At 31.9% G+C, this 21,014-nt stretch overlaps 2 protein-coding genes across 2 annotated transcripts; one reads left to right on the forward strand and one right to left on the reverse strand.

The window, feature by feature from the left end:
- The first annotated feature begins 4,721 nt into the window (after positions 1-4,721).
- Positions 4,722-5,519, forward strand: LOC139483931 (uncharacterized). Its single transcript, XM_071267656.1, has one exon. It carries the CDS (start codon positions 4,722-4,724, stop codon positions 5,517-5,519), a length of 798 nt encoding a protein of 265 aa, XP_071123757.1.
- Positions 5,520-16,767: 11,248 nt separating this feature from the next.
- LOC139486884 (heavy metal-binding protein HIP-like) lies at positions 16,768-18,588 on the reverse strand. Its single transcript, XM_071271944.1, has 2 exons — positions 18,482-18,588; positions 16,768-17,223 (listed from the first exon to the last, which is right to left on the reverse strand). The coding sequence occupies exons 1-2, from the start codon at positions 18,564-18,566 to the stop codon at positions 16,814-16,816; spliced, it is 495 nt and encodes a 164-aa protein (XP_071128045.1). The 5' UTR covers positions 18,567-18,588; the 3' UTR covers positions 16,768-16,813.
- Between the last annotated feature and the right edge of the window lie 2,426 nt (positions 18,589-21,014).

Raw genomic sequence — 21,014 nt, forward strand, 5'->3', positions numbered from 1 at the left:
CAATATCATCCCACCACCAAAACAATCCCCACCCAACACCGCCCAATGGAGCGTGTAGGACACCGGGAAGTCTGTTATTATGGTGGAGGAAGCCGAAGTACTCGGAAAGAGCCACCGGGTCACTCGATGGAAACAGACAAACCAGAGAGATATCAGAAGATTGATCTCCAGGTTAAAGAAGGGGACAACTTTGACCAACCGAGGCCCCCAAAGTACCCATTCTAGTTTAAACTCCGGTCTGGGTACGGTTATGGGATATTGTTGATGACGGACGTGTTTATAATTGTGCTTCAATTTGAAAAATTTTCTGTGCTGTTGGAGATTAATTGTAACAGGAACATTGCAATAACATTATATGCATACATAATAACACTGGCGTGATTAAATTTTACCTCTTAAAACGTACTTTTACGATTTTACAAACAGATAAACTTTAAGATGTGACCCGCCAAAATAAAACATGGCGGCCCTTTGCTGAAAAAAGTTTTACAGTCGACACACACTACCATTGACTACTAAGTACTTTTAGCTCTTATTAAATAATACGAAAATATATTATTGAACATTTAAACGCAAAAGGTTTTATCCAGAACTCGTTTTATTGGCACTATATAAACTTTTACCTGTGTGTGTTGTGCTTACGCTTGAAGCTGATTTGACTTTTAAACCTAACCTGCTGTTTGCACCTGAGCTTCCCATATATATATTTATCTATGTAACCAATTACTAATGACTGATAAAAAGTTACTCAAATATCTGAGAAAGAGTTTTGAGCCACCAAACGGAGAACAAAGGCTTACTCCTGTTGTTTTAACAGATAGCAAGGGAAAATACCTTCAACAACAGTGTAGCTTGCCTATTGAAACCAATATCAGATGGTGGGATAAATCTGGTCGTAACACTAAAAAAGGCCTAAAGTGGCTAAGAGATAACTTAGAAACAGAGATAGCACTTATAGGCAACATTTCACTTTACATATGGATAGGCACATGCGACCTAACTGAATATAACCATCCTTTTTTTTAAATTGAGAAACAATCCGGATGAAATAGTACAATCTGTAATCAATAACTTCCAGAAATTGCAGAAATTTTCCAGAGTTACCCTAACTGTAAACTAACTTTCTTTGAAATATGTCCTTATTCTATATACAACTGGAATTCTCGTCGCTCACACCCTGATATCAAACAGTTAATGGCTGAGGACATAACTCTTGTCAAATACATCCGTCAGATCAATGATCATATTAGGTATATTAATAATACATTAGAAACCAGAACACCAGGATTTTCTTCTGATTTACTTCACCCTGTAAATAAATCAAAAAAGGAATCAAGCAGAACCGCAGGGGACGAATACAACTATAGCTTATACCGAGACGGAATCCACACCGACGTAAATCTCGCTAAAGTCTGGCTACGCAAAATTGCACACAAAGTCAAGGTCGACTGTTAGCAGTCAGGGTGGGACCTTCCACAGGCACCGTTGACACAGTCTAACTAGGCTAGGGTGGGACCTTCCACAGTGTCCAAGTTGTCTGTGTATCAACAGTCCTGCCATACAGTAAGAACGTACAACTAGTGCATACAAAGAAAAACTAAAAGTAAAAAAATGGAACTTGTCAGAAAATCATTGAGGCATTACAATAGTGACAGTAACATTTCAATAAGGAGTGAATATGAGAATAACTACACTCTAAATTTAGAAAAATCATTAAAGAAAAAATTGGAATCAACAAAAAGATCAGAAATAGAATATATTAAAACAAGGGGTGGTGTTACTGCAAAATTTGATGCAATTTCATTTGAACTCTTCATTTATGCTTGTGAGCAGCTCTATGCTGACTCGAACAACTATAACTTCACTAAAACAACTGGTTCTGACAAACAGAAAAATAATGTTCAACATACCTTTCATGTAGTGAAAAAAGATACTGTACCAGCTACCTAAACAATCAATGCATATCTAACAAAATGTTCCCTATTGATAAATGGGAAAGATGTGCAGTCATTTATGGATAATGATGTTAAACAGATTCATAAAATAATGTCAAACACCACAATTCAAGGTGCAAAAATTAATGTCAGCCTGCTAAACCAAAATTTGGCCTTCAAACTGGAAACAGCTTTAGAAACAATCGATACTCCAAAATGTACTGTAGAATCAAAAACAACTGAAACTGCTATTACAAAAGCTATAGAAAAATGCTACAAATGTAATAGACCATGCAAATCCAGAGCTGTATTATGCCAAAATAAACACTGGGTGCATTATTTGTGTGATAAGCTTTCAGAACATGATATCCAAAATATAGAAAAAGATGTTTGTAAAACTTGCTCTATCTTAGACACAAAATCACCATCTAAATATTCAACGATACCATCAAATAATGTAACATGTAGAAAAGACTAATTTCAAATTGGAACAATTACCTCAGCAGAAGCATTATTATTAGAAGAACTACAATGCAATGGTTGTACTGACAATTTAGTTAATGTCGAAAACAGATGTACCAAATGTGACATGATATTTCACTCACAATGTTTAGATCAGAAAACTGACATATGTTTTTCGTGTATAGGGATAGATGAACAATATACAACTGATGACCCCATAAACTTACATCAAACTGAGATAAAGCAAAATTTAGACCACTCTCAAAATTTGAATGAAACTACAGAAAATCAGCAGCAGATAAAACATCACAATGGGCACAAACCTATGTCTGACAACTCTGTACCGGTTCAAAAAACGCAACCTGTAGTACAAAAATAGGTTATGTTATCATTAAATCCATCTATAGCGACAAACAATCTAAATTGTCATTCAAAAACTGACACTCCAAATGAACAAAATATGTATATCAAAGAGAAAGAACTAAGAACCCTAGAGCTAAAATTAAAAAAAGGAAGAACAGGTAAAAATCAAAGAAGCTATGTTAAAAGAAGACATGAAAGAAAAAACTAAAATAATTGAAAGATTGCACAAAGCTGAAATCAGGAACATTGAACTTGAAAATACCATAAAAACTCTACAAATCCGGATAGAGCAGCTACATGTACCAACGCAATCATCAGCATCATATATCAGATCACCACACCATGTTCATTCTTCAAAGATAAAGGAGATGACGAGCTAATAATTGGTATGAAAAAGCGTGTTACAAAATTTGTTTTAGGGAGAATCGACAATGAGCTTAATAAATTAGAATCAAACTTCAATATCTCATCTGAACCCAAAAAGATCAAGCTAGGGCAAATCTGTACCAACAAAACAATGTAGATACTCAAAACTATTCACATAATCATTGGAACTACGACCATGCTCATTCTCAACAACATTGGAACAACAATCAGACTAATACTCAACAACATGGTGTAAGACAGTCTCAAAACATTGCACATGAAAACTGGTATCACAGCTATGAACATGATTATGCTCCTTTTAGGTACTCAGAGTCTGGTCAAAATATCTGCATGGATAATCTAATTGAAATTCAACCTATTGTTCAACCAACTGAACCAAAATCAGAAATTTCAAAGCAATATATATGTAATGACAAGATGTTGCCAACAAAAACTACTAGTGATACACACAGAAATATCCAACCATCACAACCTGATACAGCTCTACCTCAACCCAAAGTAGGACAACCATTAGATTATATATCACCTACACAACAGACTCATTTTTTACTTCAGGCCAGTCCGAATCTAGGACACATTTAGATGAATCTGTAAATAGCGAGAATGATGTAAATACACGTATGGAAGAGACACTTACAATTTTAGATTTTAATTGTAAAAATGTTTTAACATGTGGTCCAATTTTTAATGAATTAGAAAACAGTATTGATATTTTTCTGCTACATTGGCTATATGACTGTCAGTTATCGATGCTAAATGAAATAAGTGACAAGCTTACTGGTGTCGGCAAGGCAGTTGACTCATTAGATCCCATCCCTGCTACACAGATGCCTACAGGTTATGGGGGCACAGCTATATTATGAAAAAAACATTTAGACTCTATAATTTCACCATTAACAATTGGAACGAAAGAATGCAAGGAATAGAAGTTATTAGTGATCCTAATTTAATTATTCTCTCTGTATACTTGCCTTGTAAAAGGATCATCTCAACACCTTAGTGATTTTCAAGACTGCATTGCTCAGTTACATGAAAAAGTCAGTACGTATCAACAATCACACCAAATAATTATTGGTGGAGACTTTAACGAGGATATTGTCAATGGTCCAACATCACAAAGGAAGACCTGTGTCAATGACTTCATGAAAGAGCATGATTTCGAAACAAAATATAATGGTAGCACTTTTATCCATTCAAACGGCTGCGATACTACTGCCATTGACTATTTTATATTTCAAAATTTATATAAACATACAGTCCTTGAAATTTCGAAACTGGACATAATATCTAATGTATCAGATCATTACCCAATTAAACTGATCCTTCAATATCATCATCCAGTGAAACAAATCAAACAAGTAATACTTCTGTCAAACGTAAGATCAAACGGGATAAATTTGATACACAGCTATATGAGAGTCTTATTGCTTCAGAAATATCAGACAGCAAACCAACGATAGAGACAATAGAAGATGTAACAAATGCTATCAAAAATCTCAATCAAATTATTATTAAATCTGCTAAAGGTGCAGCACCAGCAATCAAAATGGGGAAAAAAGACCTAAGCTACAAGTAATGAATGATGCCATAAAAGAAGCTAACAAAAAGAAGAAACTTGCTTTTCACGACTGGAAGTTAAATGGACGTCCAAAAGAATCTGATAGCATATATCTGAAAAAGAAGAAACTAACAACGCACATTCTACGTAAAGAATGCAGATTAGAAGTAGTTAAGCGTAGAATAAATGAACGTCAAAAACTAATTAATGCTAGAACATCAGACAGAAACATGTTTTGTAAAATTATAAAAAGTCAGAGAGGAAAATTATCTAGATTTATAGATCAATTACATGTAGATGATTATACCTATTACGACGATAATATCATTGAAGGCTGGCGTTCACACTTTCATAAGCTTGCAAAACAGGAACAAAATCAAAATTATGACACTCAATATCTAAATCTTATTGAAAACGAAGCTAAAATTATAATTGACATATGTAAAGATCGTTTCAAGCATAACCCTATTACAGAAGAAGAGATATCAAAACCAATATCATGTCTAAACATGAATAAAGCTGCCGACTTCTTTGGTGTATACGCTGAAAATATCATACATGGTGGTAAACAATTGCAACAATATTTACAACTACTTATCAAAAGATCTTTTGAACTAGGCTGTATAACTGATATTCTGAAAATTGGTACACTATTTCCTGTATTCAAGAATAAGGGTGATTCAAGATATGCGAAAAACTATAGAGGAATAACAGTCACACCTATATACTCCAAAATTGTTAAAAAGATAATTAAATTACGGGAAAAACCCTATCATCCTGGAGAAACAAAATCCATTACAAAGAGGATTTACTGAGAACACCACCCCTCTGTTATGTGAATTAGTTATCGAAGAGTTTGAGCGTGAAAGTAAAGATCTCAAATTACCAACATATATAGCTTTACTTGATGGTAAATCGGCATTTGATGTGGTTTTACATTCAAATCTTATAAGGAGATGATATCAAACAGGAATCTCTGATCAATCCATAATATTGATAGACAGTCTATACAAAAACGCAACATCTTGTATAAAATGGAAAAATAAAACTTCAGCAGTATTTGAAATAGAACAGGGTGTACGCCAAGGTTGTACTTTTAGTGCTGATCTGTACAAGTTGTATGTAATCCCTCTACTAAACCTATTATGTGACACAGGAATAGGTGGACATATAGGCAATATTAGCAACTGTGCTCCAACATGTGCTGATGACGTCGCTATTATAGCAAACAATCCAATAGAACTTCAGACGCTAGTAAATATTGCTGTCAATTTTAGTAGGAGAGAGGGATACACTCTAGAACCAACAAAAATTGTAATATTACCTGTAAACACTTCATCTAGATCGATTGCAATAGAGGATAATTTTTGGCATATAAACAATAACCCTATGCCAGTTGTAAATCACTCCTCACATATTGGTATACAAAAGTGTCAGAAAAACTCGGCAAAATTAACTGTGATGTAAACATAAAAAAAGGCAAGAGGATCATTATATAGCCTAATGGGCGCAGGCTTACATGGGAGAAATGGATTAGATTCTGAAACAGCTATAACTCTTTTAAATACATATGTTATGCCTATATTAACCTATGGTTTGGAAATACTACTTCCGACAGGCAGCATTTTTGACACAATCCACCAATTCCACAAGAAAATTATTAAACAAATACTCTCTTTATCTCTTAAAACCCTGCTATATACATACTAAGTGGAATGCTACCAATTGAAGCTGAAATCCACCTTAAAGCTTTAACACTTTTTGGAAATATCACCAGAGCTAATAAAACATCCGTTGAATGGAGATAAGCAGAAAGACAGCTGCAATTAAACACCCATACAAGTAAAAGCTGGTTCATACAAATAAAGAAAATATGTCTAAAATATGATCTGCCAGACTGTCAGAATTTCCTAACTTACCCTCTTGGAAAATTCCAATGGAAAAAATTGATTACAAGGAAAATTTATACTTATTGGAGAGAAAAGATAAGTGAAAATTCAGAGGTTTTTTTCAAGCTTGCAACACATCGCATGTGCCTATCAGATCAAAACAATCCATCCGATCCTTACAACAAACACTTCAAAATATAGGGACATCAACAGAATACCTATTAGAACAAAAGTGGCAACAGGAAATTACATACTGCAATCAAATAGAGCCAAATTCAACAAATGTGAGGTATCAGCCACCTGCAAAATTTGTAATAAAGAAGACGAAACGATTGAACATTTTCTTATCTCTTGTATTCATCTTGAACCGGACAGAGAAAGGCTTTTAAAAGTGATACATGAGCAATGTCTTAGATTGGTAGAACTATTTAACATTAGTTTGGATATAAACTTAATCCATGTAATAATTAATCAATACTATCTTGTGAAATTCTGTGCTTGCACCAAAACTAGTGATTTATGTAGCTTTATTAGCTTGCATGTTGAACCTGCTTGTAAAACACTTATAAATAACCTGCATATGCAAAGATACAAGCTCCTAAATGCTGGGCAGAAAAACTTAAGAAAGTTAAATTTAGCTAAGTAGTAGTTGTGTGTGGACTGTAAGTTATTATTCATTAAAAGTAAATATATTCTAAATTCCGTGAATAAGACTTAATATGTGATATTGGTGAAGGAATATATTGACATACTTTTATTGTGTACAGACTGTATTATAATTCTATTGGTGATTGGATTTATATTGGATTTATTACTTCGTACTGAAGGTGTGCCTATATTGGCAGAATATATGAAGATACAGATACAGATATAGAACGCCACAGCTGCCTTATGATAACAATAACCATATCATTAAGGGTAGAGATATATCGTGAAGAAAATGTTCTATACTATAACGGCATCTGACAATAATACTCTGTCAATTTGCTATATCACTCAGGTAAATTTACCTTAGTGATATAGCAAATTGACAGAGTATTATAGTCAAATGCCGTTATAGTATATAAAGCTTATCTAAGTGATATAGCAAATTGACAGAGTATTATAGTCTAATGCGGTCATAGTATAGAACATTTTCTTCATGATATACCTCTACCCTTAATGATATGGTTATTGTTATCATAAGGCAGCTGAGGCGTTCCATACTTAAAGCTCAAGGGCAGAGTAAGGAGGGATTCGCACAAAAGTTCATCTACTCAACAGACATATTCCTAGCCTCCAATTCTAGATCTTTGCCTTAATCTATTATATACAATTAAGTCAGATGGAGAGAGAGAGACGGTTTAATTTTTCAAAACACCCAAGTTTTTCGTTTTTAATTTCAGTGTAAAGGAACAAACAATTTACTTCAAGAGGGTCATTTACTTCAAGAGGGTCATGCTTTTTTTCTTTAAAAATATTCTGATTCCTAATTTGACTAAAAAAATATTGTGGTCAAGCAGATAACAAACAAAAAATTCTGAAAACAGATTTTCCCTTTACCTAAAAGTGTTTAAATTTTGATAAAAATAAAAAAAATAGATTGATTGATAGCGTCGAAAATCTAAGAAAGGAAAAAAAAACCATACCCCCCCCCCCTTTTGAAGTTCAATGGTTGTTCCGTTGTTTGTTTTTATTCTTTTTTCCCCCCATTTTATACTTGTTTAACAGTGTGAATTTTATAACGTTCTAACTTCATATTAAACTGAATTTGCAATTAAAGTTATAGTTTCACATTTGTCTTCTGCGAATGATCACAAGAGTTACATTATCATTAATCTATTATACATCAATAGAAAGAAACTTGATCTTGATATCAAATCTGTTTTTTTCTAGATTTATTTCACATTACTTTTTCAAAACATTGTAGCATCATTGTTTTGCAAATCTCGATATTCCACGCTGACAATTTACCGATACTGTACTATAAAAAAATGTAAATCTTGTCGTTAAATTTAGTCTAATATATACACATGGAAAAAAGTATTGCAACACCTTGATTTTTTAAAACTTGAAAAATCAGCCTTTTATTTTGGATGGAATATGATAAAATATTTGTAAAATAATATTGAAACAAAGTTCATGATTACATTTGCATTTTAACGAACAAAATTTCTTTGAAAAAAAAATGATTTATCTAACCACAATTTTAATAACAAAATGAAGTGTTTTTTGTACAAAAAACTACATTTTACAACTTTTACTGTAGTCGAACTTTACAATGTCAGACATTTCAAAATTAATCTTAAGACGATTGTTCACATCATGGTTGATCGTTATACGCCAAAGAATTAGTACTTTGTGCGCAACCTCAATTCAAACAGTTAACCGCCACTCAACGCCTTCTGATTCCTGCCATAAATCGACTAATTTTTTGCTAAGCTAGCAGCAACCATTTCTGATGAAGGGTATTGTTTATTTCATCACGTGTTTGGACTGGGGTGTCCTGTCGCGCACATTACGCCCAAAAGTGTCCCATATATGCTCGATATGGTTCAAATACGGGCTACGATCGGGCCAACAAAGATAAATCGGATTCCTTTGGAACAATGGATCTTCCTCCACGATGCTAATTTCCAACTTTGGCGAGCTCTGCACTACATTGGATACGGACAACTGTGTGTCTGTTCGTAAGCAAAGGTCCCCTAAATGGTATTATCGCACGATAACCAGTAGCGATGAGTCGATCTCGAACATTTTTTGTTAAAAGGCTCCTGTATGCCAACCAATCTCAGTTTAGGATTGTATTGTATGCAATGGGTTTCTTTCTGACCACGATTCATTATGCTTGATTTTCCCTAGCAGATGGCTTAGGGGGTCTTTGTGATCCCGGATAGCCTTTAACATCGTTTATTGCCTGATTTTATTCTCAAAACGACTAATAGTGGAATGGTGATGACGAACAATACGTGCAGTTGTCACAGCGACATTCCTGCTTCTCTCATGCTGATAATCTGCCATCTTGCTGCGGTTAAGAGTTGTGGAGGACCCATTACAAGGTGTCAATCACATTACTTTGTAAACTTGGATATTAAAAGTGTTGAAAACAATGAGGATAAAAACACCTATTTTGCTGTTTACGGGTACAGTAGCTGCAAGTGCAGATAAGAACTTATCGAGTCGATAATTATTTATCAAACTCAGGTGATATTTAAATAATGTTTAACCAGTTCTATTTTAACAAATTATATCACTAAAAAATAAAGAGTATTTTTTTAATTTCAATTTCAATTTGGTGTTGCAATACTTTTTTCCATGTGTATACTTCAATAATCCTATTTTAATTTGTGAAACTCGTGCTTAAACAATTCCCGCGGAAATGTGTGTACTCGTGGTTTACGTAAGAAACGTAACGGACGTAAGTGTATTAGACTCTATTTTTCTTTGTTTTCTTATATTAAAAGCGTGTATTATTTGAGATATGCTTATTTTTGAAAGATACATTTGATTGGGAAAAGAATGCTGTTTTGCCGAATAAGACAAAGACTACATATTTCCTCATCTATTGTGACCGTTATACTGATGCACGAAACAGACTGTTACGGGAGTAACCTTCTATTCACATTGATGAGCTACCTCCAAACGAAGCCATTACAGTACTCTTAAATGATAATACCAAACTTGTAGCAAACTTTATTTTAGAATGTCCCAATATAAGACGTGAATTTATAAAACTGTTTAATCTTTCTATAGTAAATATCGAAGTATACGCATGTCTACATTTTTTAAATGTTATAATTTTGACCTCATTTCTTATATCTGTAATATTTAAAGTTAAAACATGATAGTGCATCATAAGCCTATTTGGCTGGCTGAATCATTATGTCAATACTCAATGTACATTATATTGTATATATTCAGGTTGCACTCTAATAAACTATTTATTCATTCATTCATTCATTGTACATTGTTATTGTGGAAATGAAATACGTGCTCCCTTTACTTTCGTTAATTTGTAAAAAACATCTAACAATCGGGATAATTTCCGATCGCCTGTTCGTCTGTACGTTTGTTCTTCTACCCCTCTTGCGTCTTCGAAATTCACTACTGCTTCCAAACTGATTGACAGAATTTGTGTTGTTGAAAATTTGCAGAATTTAATCACAATGTGAACCTTCTTTTTAATTTCTTGATATGAATGAATTCTGTGGTTAACTATGGAATGAATACCATTTCAGGGTTGTACATGTGTTTTAAAGTCCAGCTATTGGAATAAAACTTTCACAATAACTCTCTATATTATGTAGTACTTTGTTTTGTCCAATTCAGAATTCTCATACTGTGAAATGCTGCAAACATGTCATTAAAACTAACTGATAAACGTACACTACATAAAAAGGCGCAAATCGAAAAACTAGGATATTTATTAATTACGAAGAAAACGTTGTATCGTCTGTCCCAATTTTAAATTCTTCTAAAGTTTCCTGCAAAAATAAAACAAAAAGTTTACACAAAGACGAAGTGTAAAGTTATCCAATAGTTATCAAGTGTAGCAAAATTTTCATAGGTGAAACGTATAGGTTAGGGTCTTGCATTTCAGTAGCAACATTACAGTTAAGTGATAGCATTAGGCTGTTAATGTTATAACTTTTAAACTAAACAACTGATACTTGTACACATATTCTTTATAACTTTAATTGTCAAAGGCTATTTGAACTGACTAAAGAACGAACACTGTTGTTCTGTACATGGTAAAAGAAAGACGACTCCGTTTAAGAAATAATGACATTAAAAGCACACGAAACGAACCTAGTCTAGAATCATAAAGACAATGATAGACAGGATTCTATACTAACAAGTCATGCTCCAAATCGCAAAGATTCTTTATACATTCAGAAAAATTTCATCATATTCACTTTTGTTTAACCAATCCTTCATTACTCAATCTCTATGAAAAAAGACAAATACATGACACTGAATATAATTATTTAATATGACAAAATACATATGTATGAATGTGTTATAAATAATTATCAAAGGTACCAGGATAACTAAAATGTAATACGCAAGACGAGCGTTTTGTCTACATAAGACTCATCAGTGACGCCCAGATCAAATAGTTAAAAAGCTAAACAAGTACGAAGTTGAAGAGGACACTAAATTCCAAAACGATGTGCCTAAAACGGCTAAGGTAATCTCTGCCCTGGATAAGAAAATCCTTAGTTTTTCGAAAAAAATCATAGTTTTGAGAACAGGAAATTTATAAAAATGACCACAAAATTGATATTCATGACAACACCGAAGTGCTGTCGACTGAGCTGGTGATAACCTCGGGGATGAAACGTCCACCAGCAGTGGCATCGACCATTATGTTAAATTGTAAAATTGTATATTCTGTTCTATATGGTAACATTCCAGATTATTATAACCAACATATGAATCGTTTTAAAAAAGGTTAGTCGCAGCTTCTTTTTATACTATGGATACATTAACATCTATTTGTTTTTTTGACATTTAAGATGTTATTATATATATATAAACCCTCAACGGATGGAAGTAGAAATATAGAATGTACTGGCATACAAATTTTACCATGGTGTTGTCTCTCTTTCCTGAAATTATATAAAAAAGTGTATCTTCTTTTAAAATAGAGAAGAAGGTATATTGGATATCCATTCACAACACAAAATCAGTATATGCACAGGAAAATCACAATAAGAAATTAAAAAGCGCTTTTAGTGCTTACGATAGTTTTGGTTGTGGCTTTGTAGAGAAGTATACAAAAATATCTGACCCGTTGAAGAGTGCCGGTCTTTAACTAAATAATAGGTAGTATGAAAAATTATCTGACCAGTTAAACAGTGTGTTATTTTCATAGTAGTTATTGAAAAACTGTTCATTACCGGGATATATGGACTGCCCACAGGACAGTGGTATTGACTGAGACAGCTATAATTACTTAGCCGAAGGCGAGGTCATCATCGCTGTCGCAGTCAATACCACTGTCCTACGGGCTGTCCATATATCACGATAATTGATCATTGAGAAACCAAGTTTTAAAATTAATTCATAAATTCAAATTGTTAAAAATTCAAATTGTTGTAAGTAACCTCGAGATAATGTACGATTTCTATAGGAAAGAGTGAAGACCGGTCATAGTTTTAAAAAACTATAAGTCACTTCAGTATTATGAAATACAGAATAAAGTTCACTATAATTTTATAAGTAGCAAAACGGTCATTAGAGTTGTCTGCATTAGCAGACGTATCTTCCATTTTCTTAACTGTAGACACGTCTGAATTGTGGTTGCATTTTATCACGGGACGTCACTCAAACAGAGATATCACGCCCCACCTGTTATTATCATGTTAACGACCGGTTGTCCGGTCCGTTTGCTCTGTTAATGACCGATGGAGTTTATTTCTGAAGAATAAAGAATGTCATATGGCCCCTTTTTATCCAATAAGATAAGCTTATTCTTAACCGATATGAAATGAAGTACAATATGTCTTAAACAGGACTGATCTTTAACTGGACCGTTATATAGATAGTAAAAGTTAAACTCTTACAGCTGCCAATACACAATAAATATACTCAACCATACTTAAACAATGGTTTTTCTGGGTTTTTTTTTTTATTATTATTTTTTTTTTTGAAACAATTAAATCATCTTTATTGCACTAAATGCTGTTTAACAATTTACCTAGCTTACAGCATTAGGCTAAGTATCCCTGTATATCAGTTATTATACATCCAGGGAGAATATATAATAAAATATTATATAAATGTTAGTATTATACAATTAGACATAATACATAAATTAAATTAAATTAACATCAATATACATGGATTCAGTCATTAATAATGAACAAAATTGTCTGCTTACAAATCGGGAAAAATAACGGATCTACACCGTTTCGTTTTGTAATTATTATGTATGTTTACTTTCTCACAGGTTACCTGTGTAGTCTGTGTATTGGAGTTACTTTCATATTCTTTTATGTTTTGAAGGATTTATTTTGTCTAAGCTTATTTGCTTGACTATGCTAGTGTAAAACATAACTAGGTAAGTTTATAAAATTATTTTAAATTCAAATCAAAAGGTTATTTGCTATGCGGGTTTATTTTGGCCCCACGTGGTAAAATATTTATACAAGGCCAAGGGAAGTTAGCATATGTTTATTTGTTAAAAACAAACTATACCTTTACTTACAGGTTACAATATGCTGATGTCTTTAATAACATATTCCCGGTTTCTATATTTCTTATCGCGTTTAATCTTATAATGTCATATATTTCCTTTTTGAAGATTTTAAAGATTTCTATCTTTGTTTCTTTTTTGTTTGAAACAAAATGTGCCTTATATATTGAGAAGAATATAACTGTTATCAGGGTGTTTATATCAAAATATTTTACATCTGCCATTTTATAGCCAGTTATTAAATTTTCTAGCCTTAAAATATGTCTATCTATTTGAAGATAAAGTAATAACTTGTATATTTCTTGCCAGTAAGTATTATTATAAGGGCATGTAATAAAAAAATGTTTATAATTGTCAATTTCTTTGCAAAAATTGCAAGAATTGTTTTCTAATACTTTCCACTGTGCTAATAAGTCGTTGCATGGAAGAATAAAGTTGAGTAATTTCCATTTAAACATTTTAAATTTGTTGTTTTCTAGGTAATTAAATATAAAATTAAGAGTGCTTTTAAATTTCATATTTAAATTTTCTTCAAAAATTCTTTCCCACTTCAGAATACCTACAGGTTTTTCTTGCTTATAAGGGGCAATTAGTATTGAATATATTTCTTTATTACCCATTTCTGGATAGATATTATGATTGAGTAGTATTTGCAGATTTTTTGTTTTCTTTATATTTACTTTTGTTTTAAATGAGCTTTCTTGCTTTAAAATATTCTGCCAATGTTTTGGAATAGCTTTCTTTAATAATGATAATTCTCTAATCCAATCCCGTTTATCTTTTAATTTAAGTAATATTTTACTTTCTGATATATGACCTCTTTCATCAAGTATGTCATTTACATACAGAATATTATGTTCAATCCATTTAGTAAATAATAAGTGTTTTCCTTTTGTTTGTATGTTATGATTGCCCCATAAAATCTGCTTTCTTATGTCTAGAAACGATTGTGGGATCTTTGTCTGTCCTCCCTTAACATTAATCCAAGTTTTAATCAATTGCTGATAGAACTGGGGAAGGGATTTAAATATTTTTTTATCTAACATATTAACATTTTTAATATTCATTCGAAATATCAAGAGGTTTTTACCAAATTTGTTTAAGTAAGCTTGGGGTATGATTGACCAATTATCACCAGAATTTTGTTTAAGTTTTAAAATCTACCGTAATTGAAGAGCTTTGAGATATAAGTCTATGTCGATCATTTTTAACCCACCTTCTAGATAGTTTTTACAAAGAGTTGCACGTTTAACTTTATCTTTTTTCCCATTCCATATGAAATTGTATACTAGAGTTTTAAACTTTTGTATTATTTCTTTTGATATGTACATATTTGATGCGATATAAGTTAAATTTGGAAGAATTAGTGATTTTACTACTATTATTTTACCTATTAATGTTAAATTTCTTTTCATCCAGTTTGATATAATTTTTTTTGCATTTTTTAAGCTGTTTATCAGTGTTTAGTTTTTCACAGTCTTGATTGTTATAACCAAAGTAAAAGCCAAGACTTTTAATATTATCTGTTTTCCAATTTATGTTTTCAAATTTGTCTCTGCTATGTTTAAGTTTTCCCAACCAAAATCCCTCTGTTTTATTTCTGTTTAGTTGTAATCCTGATAAACTTCCAAAAGTTTCAATTATATTCATTGCTAAACTAACATCTTTTGATTTTTTTTTATTATTAACGCATTGTACAACCTATCGAAGAGACAATATTGGATAATGATTGTGACACTTTTAAATTCAAGGAAACATGTTTTCGACATTTTTCGTTTGAAACCGGATGTGACGTATCATGTTTTCATGGTATAACACCTTTTATAAACACAACATATAAAAGGCAACTTTAAAAATAGAGTGTTCTTTTCGATTCTTAGTGTAATGTATGCATATATAAATTCGAAATACAGAATGAAAATTATTATTTCTATTAAATTGATAGTAAAAGAAGGACGTAAGATACCAGAGGGACAGTCAAACTCATAGATCGAAAATAAAATGACAACGCCATGGATAACTAGAAAAAGAAAAAGAGAAACAGACAAAAAAGAACACAACACACAACATAGAAAACTACAGAATAGGCAACACGAACTCCAACAAAAACTAGGGGTGATCTCACTTGCTTATTGGCAATACAGTAGTATTACTTTTATTGTTTTTCAATTTAAAACTTTTTCTTGCCGATACACTTTTATAAATCACAATCGTGTCAAAATCAAGTGCAATAATTTCTGTTTATCATATATTTTAAAAGAATCAGATTTATTGGAGATCATTTTTTTTTAAATCGTTCGAAATTATAAGCTAGAAAAGAACATTATGATTTTCCTGTTTTTTTCCCCGCTGATTTTTTTTTTATAGACTTCCTTATTTGCTTAATATCAACATCGTATTGTCCGCTTTAACCTTATTACATTCTCAATATATGTTAAAGACCATGTATTAAAATGCATTTACTAACGATACTGTCATATTAGAACATTCAGCAACTGGATGTCAAAGATCAAACGTTGACGTCATTCAAATTATGTCGTCACGCCAGGTACGCGATACGGGTTTTGCTATGCGATACGGGGTATGCGATACGGGTTTAGCTATGCGATACGGGGTATGCCATACAGAGTAGGTGATACAGACTGAAAAAAGAACCTTTCTTAGACATACAAAATTACTGTATTTAGTACTAAACATATGATAAATATAGATATTAGACCGTTGGTTTTCCCGTTTGAATGGTTTTACACTAATAATTTTGGGGCCCTCTATAGCTTGTTGTTCGGTGTAAGACAGGGCTCCGTGTTGAAGGCCGAACATAGACCTATAATGGTTAAATTTTAAAAATTGTTATTTGGATGGAAAGTTTTCTCATTGGCACTAACACCACATCTTCCTATATCTATATAGGGTTATGCATAAAATCTAGAAAAATACGTTTCCCTCTGATTGAGTCAAACTGAATAAAAACAAGCAAGATCAACATACCAGATAAATAGACTATACGTGTAGTCTTATAATTAATTCCTGTCTAAACTGCTCATAACTGGAATCCTGAGAACATAGAACATGGTGGTCCATTCCAATCCTTAAACAAATGTTTCCCATCGCTGCCTTGAACTGCAATCCAAGCCTTCTGTCCCTTCATCATACGCACAATAACATTACTGGTACCTGTCATATAATCGGAGACTGAATCACTATCAACAACATTTACTGCAATTTTCCTGTCGTTTGCCACTAAAACGCTAGAAAAATCTTTACCAGAATCGGAAACTGTGGTCCAGGAGAAATGATATAATCCATCCTCAGGACAAGTAAATGTTCCTGTTGTTCCGTCATAGGCGTCGCCTTCATTTAATGACACCGTGTCAAACATTACGACTGTGTTGGCAGGAAGATTATTTTTGCTAGATGATAAGGTTGCAAAAAACGCATACTTCTTTGATACTGAAATGAGTATAAAAAATGTTAACAGTTCTGTAACAGAGATAGGATACATAGCTTATATTTATTTAAGATATTTTATACATAATGCTCAACCTCATCTATGCAATGAGCATTGCAATTTGATGGCCATATAGTCCATTGAATTATGATACGACTCTAATTGTTCTTTCAAACTCCTTTTTACGCATATATTCCTGATCTAATATTATTTATTCTCGTTTTTAGATTTTATCAGTTATGGTTTAAATGGTACGTACAATGTATCTTTTGATGATATCTTAAATAAGTTATAAGTGTAAACGTGTGAATGGGCTATCTGGACCTATCTGTCATGCGATAATGAGTATTTGTTGTCGGTACGGTTTAAATGTATCTTCAAGCTGAACCAAGATTTTTTAATTTTCAACACAATATATTGCAGTAAATTGTAACATCTTTAATTTTCCTCGTGGCTTTTATTATGTTCAACTTAATCCTTTAATTTCCATGTTAACAAATTTTAAAGTACACACATGTAGCGGATATAAATTTTGTAAACAATTGAAATGATAAGCAGACATTGTTCATGGAAAGTCAAAATTATCAGGCTTTTATTCAGGGTTGTTCGCTTGTTTCACGTTATGTCTGTAATTTATTTTTAACCCTGTCCTCGTCTTAAATATGTGTGAAATATTTGTCACAAGTCTGTTAATTTGACAGAACATTTTAACCTCTTAAGATCAACACAAAACTTATATTAATTTTTAACTAAGCTTTGAAGAATAAAAGTAATACAGATTGTTTAGTTAATAGACATTTAACACGATAGTCGAATATGCTGTTGACTATTACTGTTAATTCACAAAATATTCCCGAAATTTTAATTCTGAGATTTGAAACAGTAACGAAATAATAAATATGTTAAAGTTCATAATGTGAATTGATAGGGTGATCAGAGTGTATGATGCACATAGATCAAGGTAAGCGACATATTCTCTTCCGTCTCTAAAGTTTTTGTTCTTTGCGTTTACAGAAATAACTTATAACATCTAATCTCTTAGGAACTTATCCATCATTGTATTTGTTGTTGCTTAGTTGTGTTTTGTCTTACGGATAGGAACAGTTAATTGTATGTTTTACTAATTGGTGACTTAACCTAAACTGTTTATTGTATGCTTATTTGAGTTAAAAATGTAGAATTTATGAAAAAAGTGTATACACAACAACAATTATTCCTTTATTCAGTGACGATATATGATGACACTTCTCTTTAATTTACCTTTTTTCATTTCATTGAGTTCATTTTCATTATCCTGTTTTAATTTTGTCATTTTGGATTCAAAGTCTGATATATATCTGGACATGTTTTTGTCTATAACACTTGCTGCTTCTGAAATAAATAAAACATTAAAACATGTATGCATTTGGTCAGTTACTCTAGTATCATGTACAGCTCATTTCAATTAGTACTTGATACTAACAGAGAAATATTGTTCAGCACTACTGTACTAAATTATTTAAAAGGGAACTTCGTCTGGCATTTTTCTAGCATTTTTATGTAAAAAAAAAATCCCAAGAAGTATATAGTCATCATTAGATAAAAAACAATTTCATTCAAGACGATGTGTTTGAGTTTCTTATATGCCCCACAATAAAGTTTCTGTGAGAACCACCGGCATGCCTCCGAAAGCTCAGGATTACTTAAAAGTAATTTTACATATACGTAAGTAATAGCTGAATGTTCGAGGTCATTTCTACGCTATAATTGAGCATGTGAAAAATTGCTAAAAGAACATATTCTAAATTTAAAAAAGCAACCATTTTTCATAAATTATAATATAATGCAATAATATACATATCAGATTGCTAACGCCCTAATGGGGATAATTAGGAGTAAGATAATTACAACATGAAGTCAACTTGATAAATTAATTTCAATTCAATTATTAACGGGTCTTTGGAGATATCGAATTTTCGTAATATGTTAAATCTATGTAATCTTTCAAAGATAGCATTAAGTAGAATACATTTAAAAAGAAAAACTAAACCGGCATTTTTTTTCTAAAAAAAACCAAGTGTCAAACATAGACTTTCTTTTCAAAATATTTTTTTTCGTTGAAATCTTCAGAAATGTACTACTGTTGAAAAATTGTCTTCCTTATACTTTGTGGCAGTTTTGCCGTTTGTTTTTACCTTAAACATGACACCACTTATTTGAAACTATGCAATTACACATAAGAGTGAAAGGAAATCAGTGATGGAAGAATAATTAAACTAACGTGAAATTGAAGAGAGAATTAAGCGATAGTAAAATTAAAAGTTCAATATTCCAAAAAAAACACAATTAGTATCACAAATTTGTAACAAATGGGAACGCGTTGAAATATGAACAAAGCAGACAAATAAACATTGATTTATCATCTCACTCATAATACACGTGCTCCATTAATATGTGGTAATTGTTTACCACGATCAAAATCGATTAAATGCGGTGCAAAAATCCAAAAATTAATAAGATACCAAAGTTTTCGATAAAAAATCATCGAATGGAATATTGTTAGTCTATCATACGTGATTGGTTCGCAATTAATGTTTTAAAAATGAGTATGAAGGACGTAAGGGGAAGAAAAGTTGCCTTGAAATGAGTTTAACCCTGTAACATTATGTATGTGTCTGTCCCAAGTCAGGAGCATGTAATTTGTTGGCTACTTATTTGTTTTGTTTTGTTCATTATTTTGCATAAAAACAAACTAAGCCGTAAGTTTTCTTGTTTGAATTGTACTATGTTTGTCATTTCGGGGCCTTTTAAGGCTGACTATGCTCATTGTTGAATGACGTACATTCACCAGTAGTTGTTAATTTTTTACCACGATCACAATCGATTAAATTCGGTGCCACAATTTAAAAATGAATAAAATACCAAAGTTTTCGATCAAAAATCATCGAATAAAATAAGGTTTATCTTCTGTTTTTCATATAAACGTTGTTATAGTTTTGTTGAACTATATTGAATTCATAATGTGAATTGATAAAATGATCAGAGTGTATAATGCACATAGATCACGGTAAGCGATACATCTTCTTATGTGTCTAAAATTTTTGTTCTTTGTGTTTACAGAAATAACTTATCAAATCTCTCTTGAACTTGTACATCATTGTATTTGTTGGTACTAAGTTGGGTTGGTCGTCCGGATAGGAACAGTTAATTGTATGTTTTACTAATTGGTGACTTAACCTAAACTGTTTATTGTATGCTTATTTGAGTTAAAAATGTAGAATTTATGAAAAAAGTGTATACACAACAACAATTATTCCTTTATTCAGTGACGATATATGATGACACTTCTCTTTAATTTACCTTTTTTCATTTCACTGAATTCTTTTTCATTATCCTGTTTTAATTTTGTCATTTTGGATTCAAAGTCTGATATATATCTGGACATGTTTTTGTCTATAACACTTGCTGCTTCTGAAATAAACAAAACATTAAAAAAATACATGCATTTGGTAAGTTACTCTAGCATCAGGTACAGCTTATTTCAATAAGTACTTGATACAAACAGAGAAATATTGTTCAGCACTACTGAACTGAATTATTTCATGGGAACTTCTTCTGGCATTTTCCTATCATTTTAATATAAAAAAAGTCCTCGAAGTATATAGTCATCATTAGATTAAAAACAATTTTAAACAAGACGATATGTTTGAGTTTCTAATATTCCCCACTATAAAGTTTCTCTGAGGAAGACCGGCATGCCTCCGGGTCTTTGAGATATCGAATTTTTCGTAATCTATTAAAGTATGTAATCTTT

This window comes from Mytilus edulis, chromosome 8 (assembly GCF_963676685.1).
Source record: "Mytilus edulis chromosome 8, xbMytEdul2.2, whole genome shotgun sequence".
NCBI classification, from domain to species: domain Eukaryota; kingdom Metazoa; phylum Mollusca; class Bivalvia; order Mytilida; family Mytilidae; genus Mytilus; species Mytilus edulis.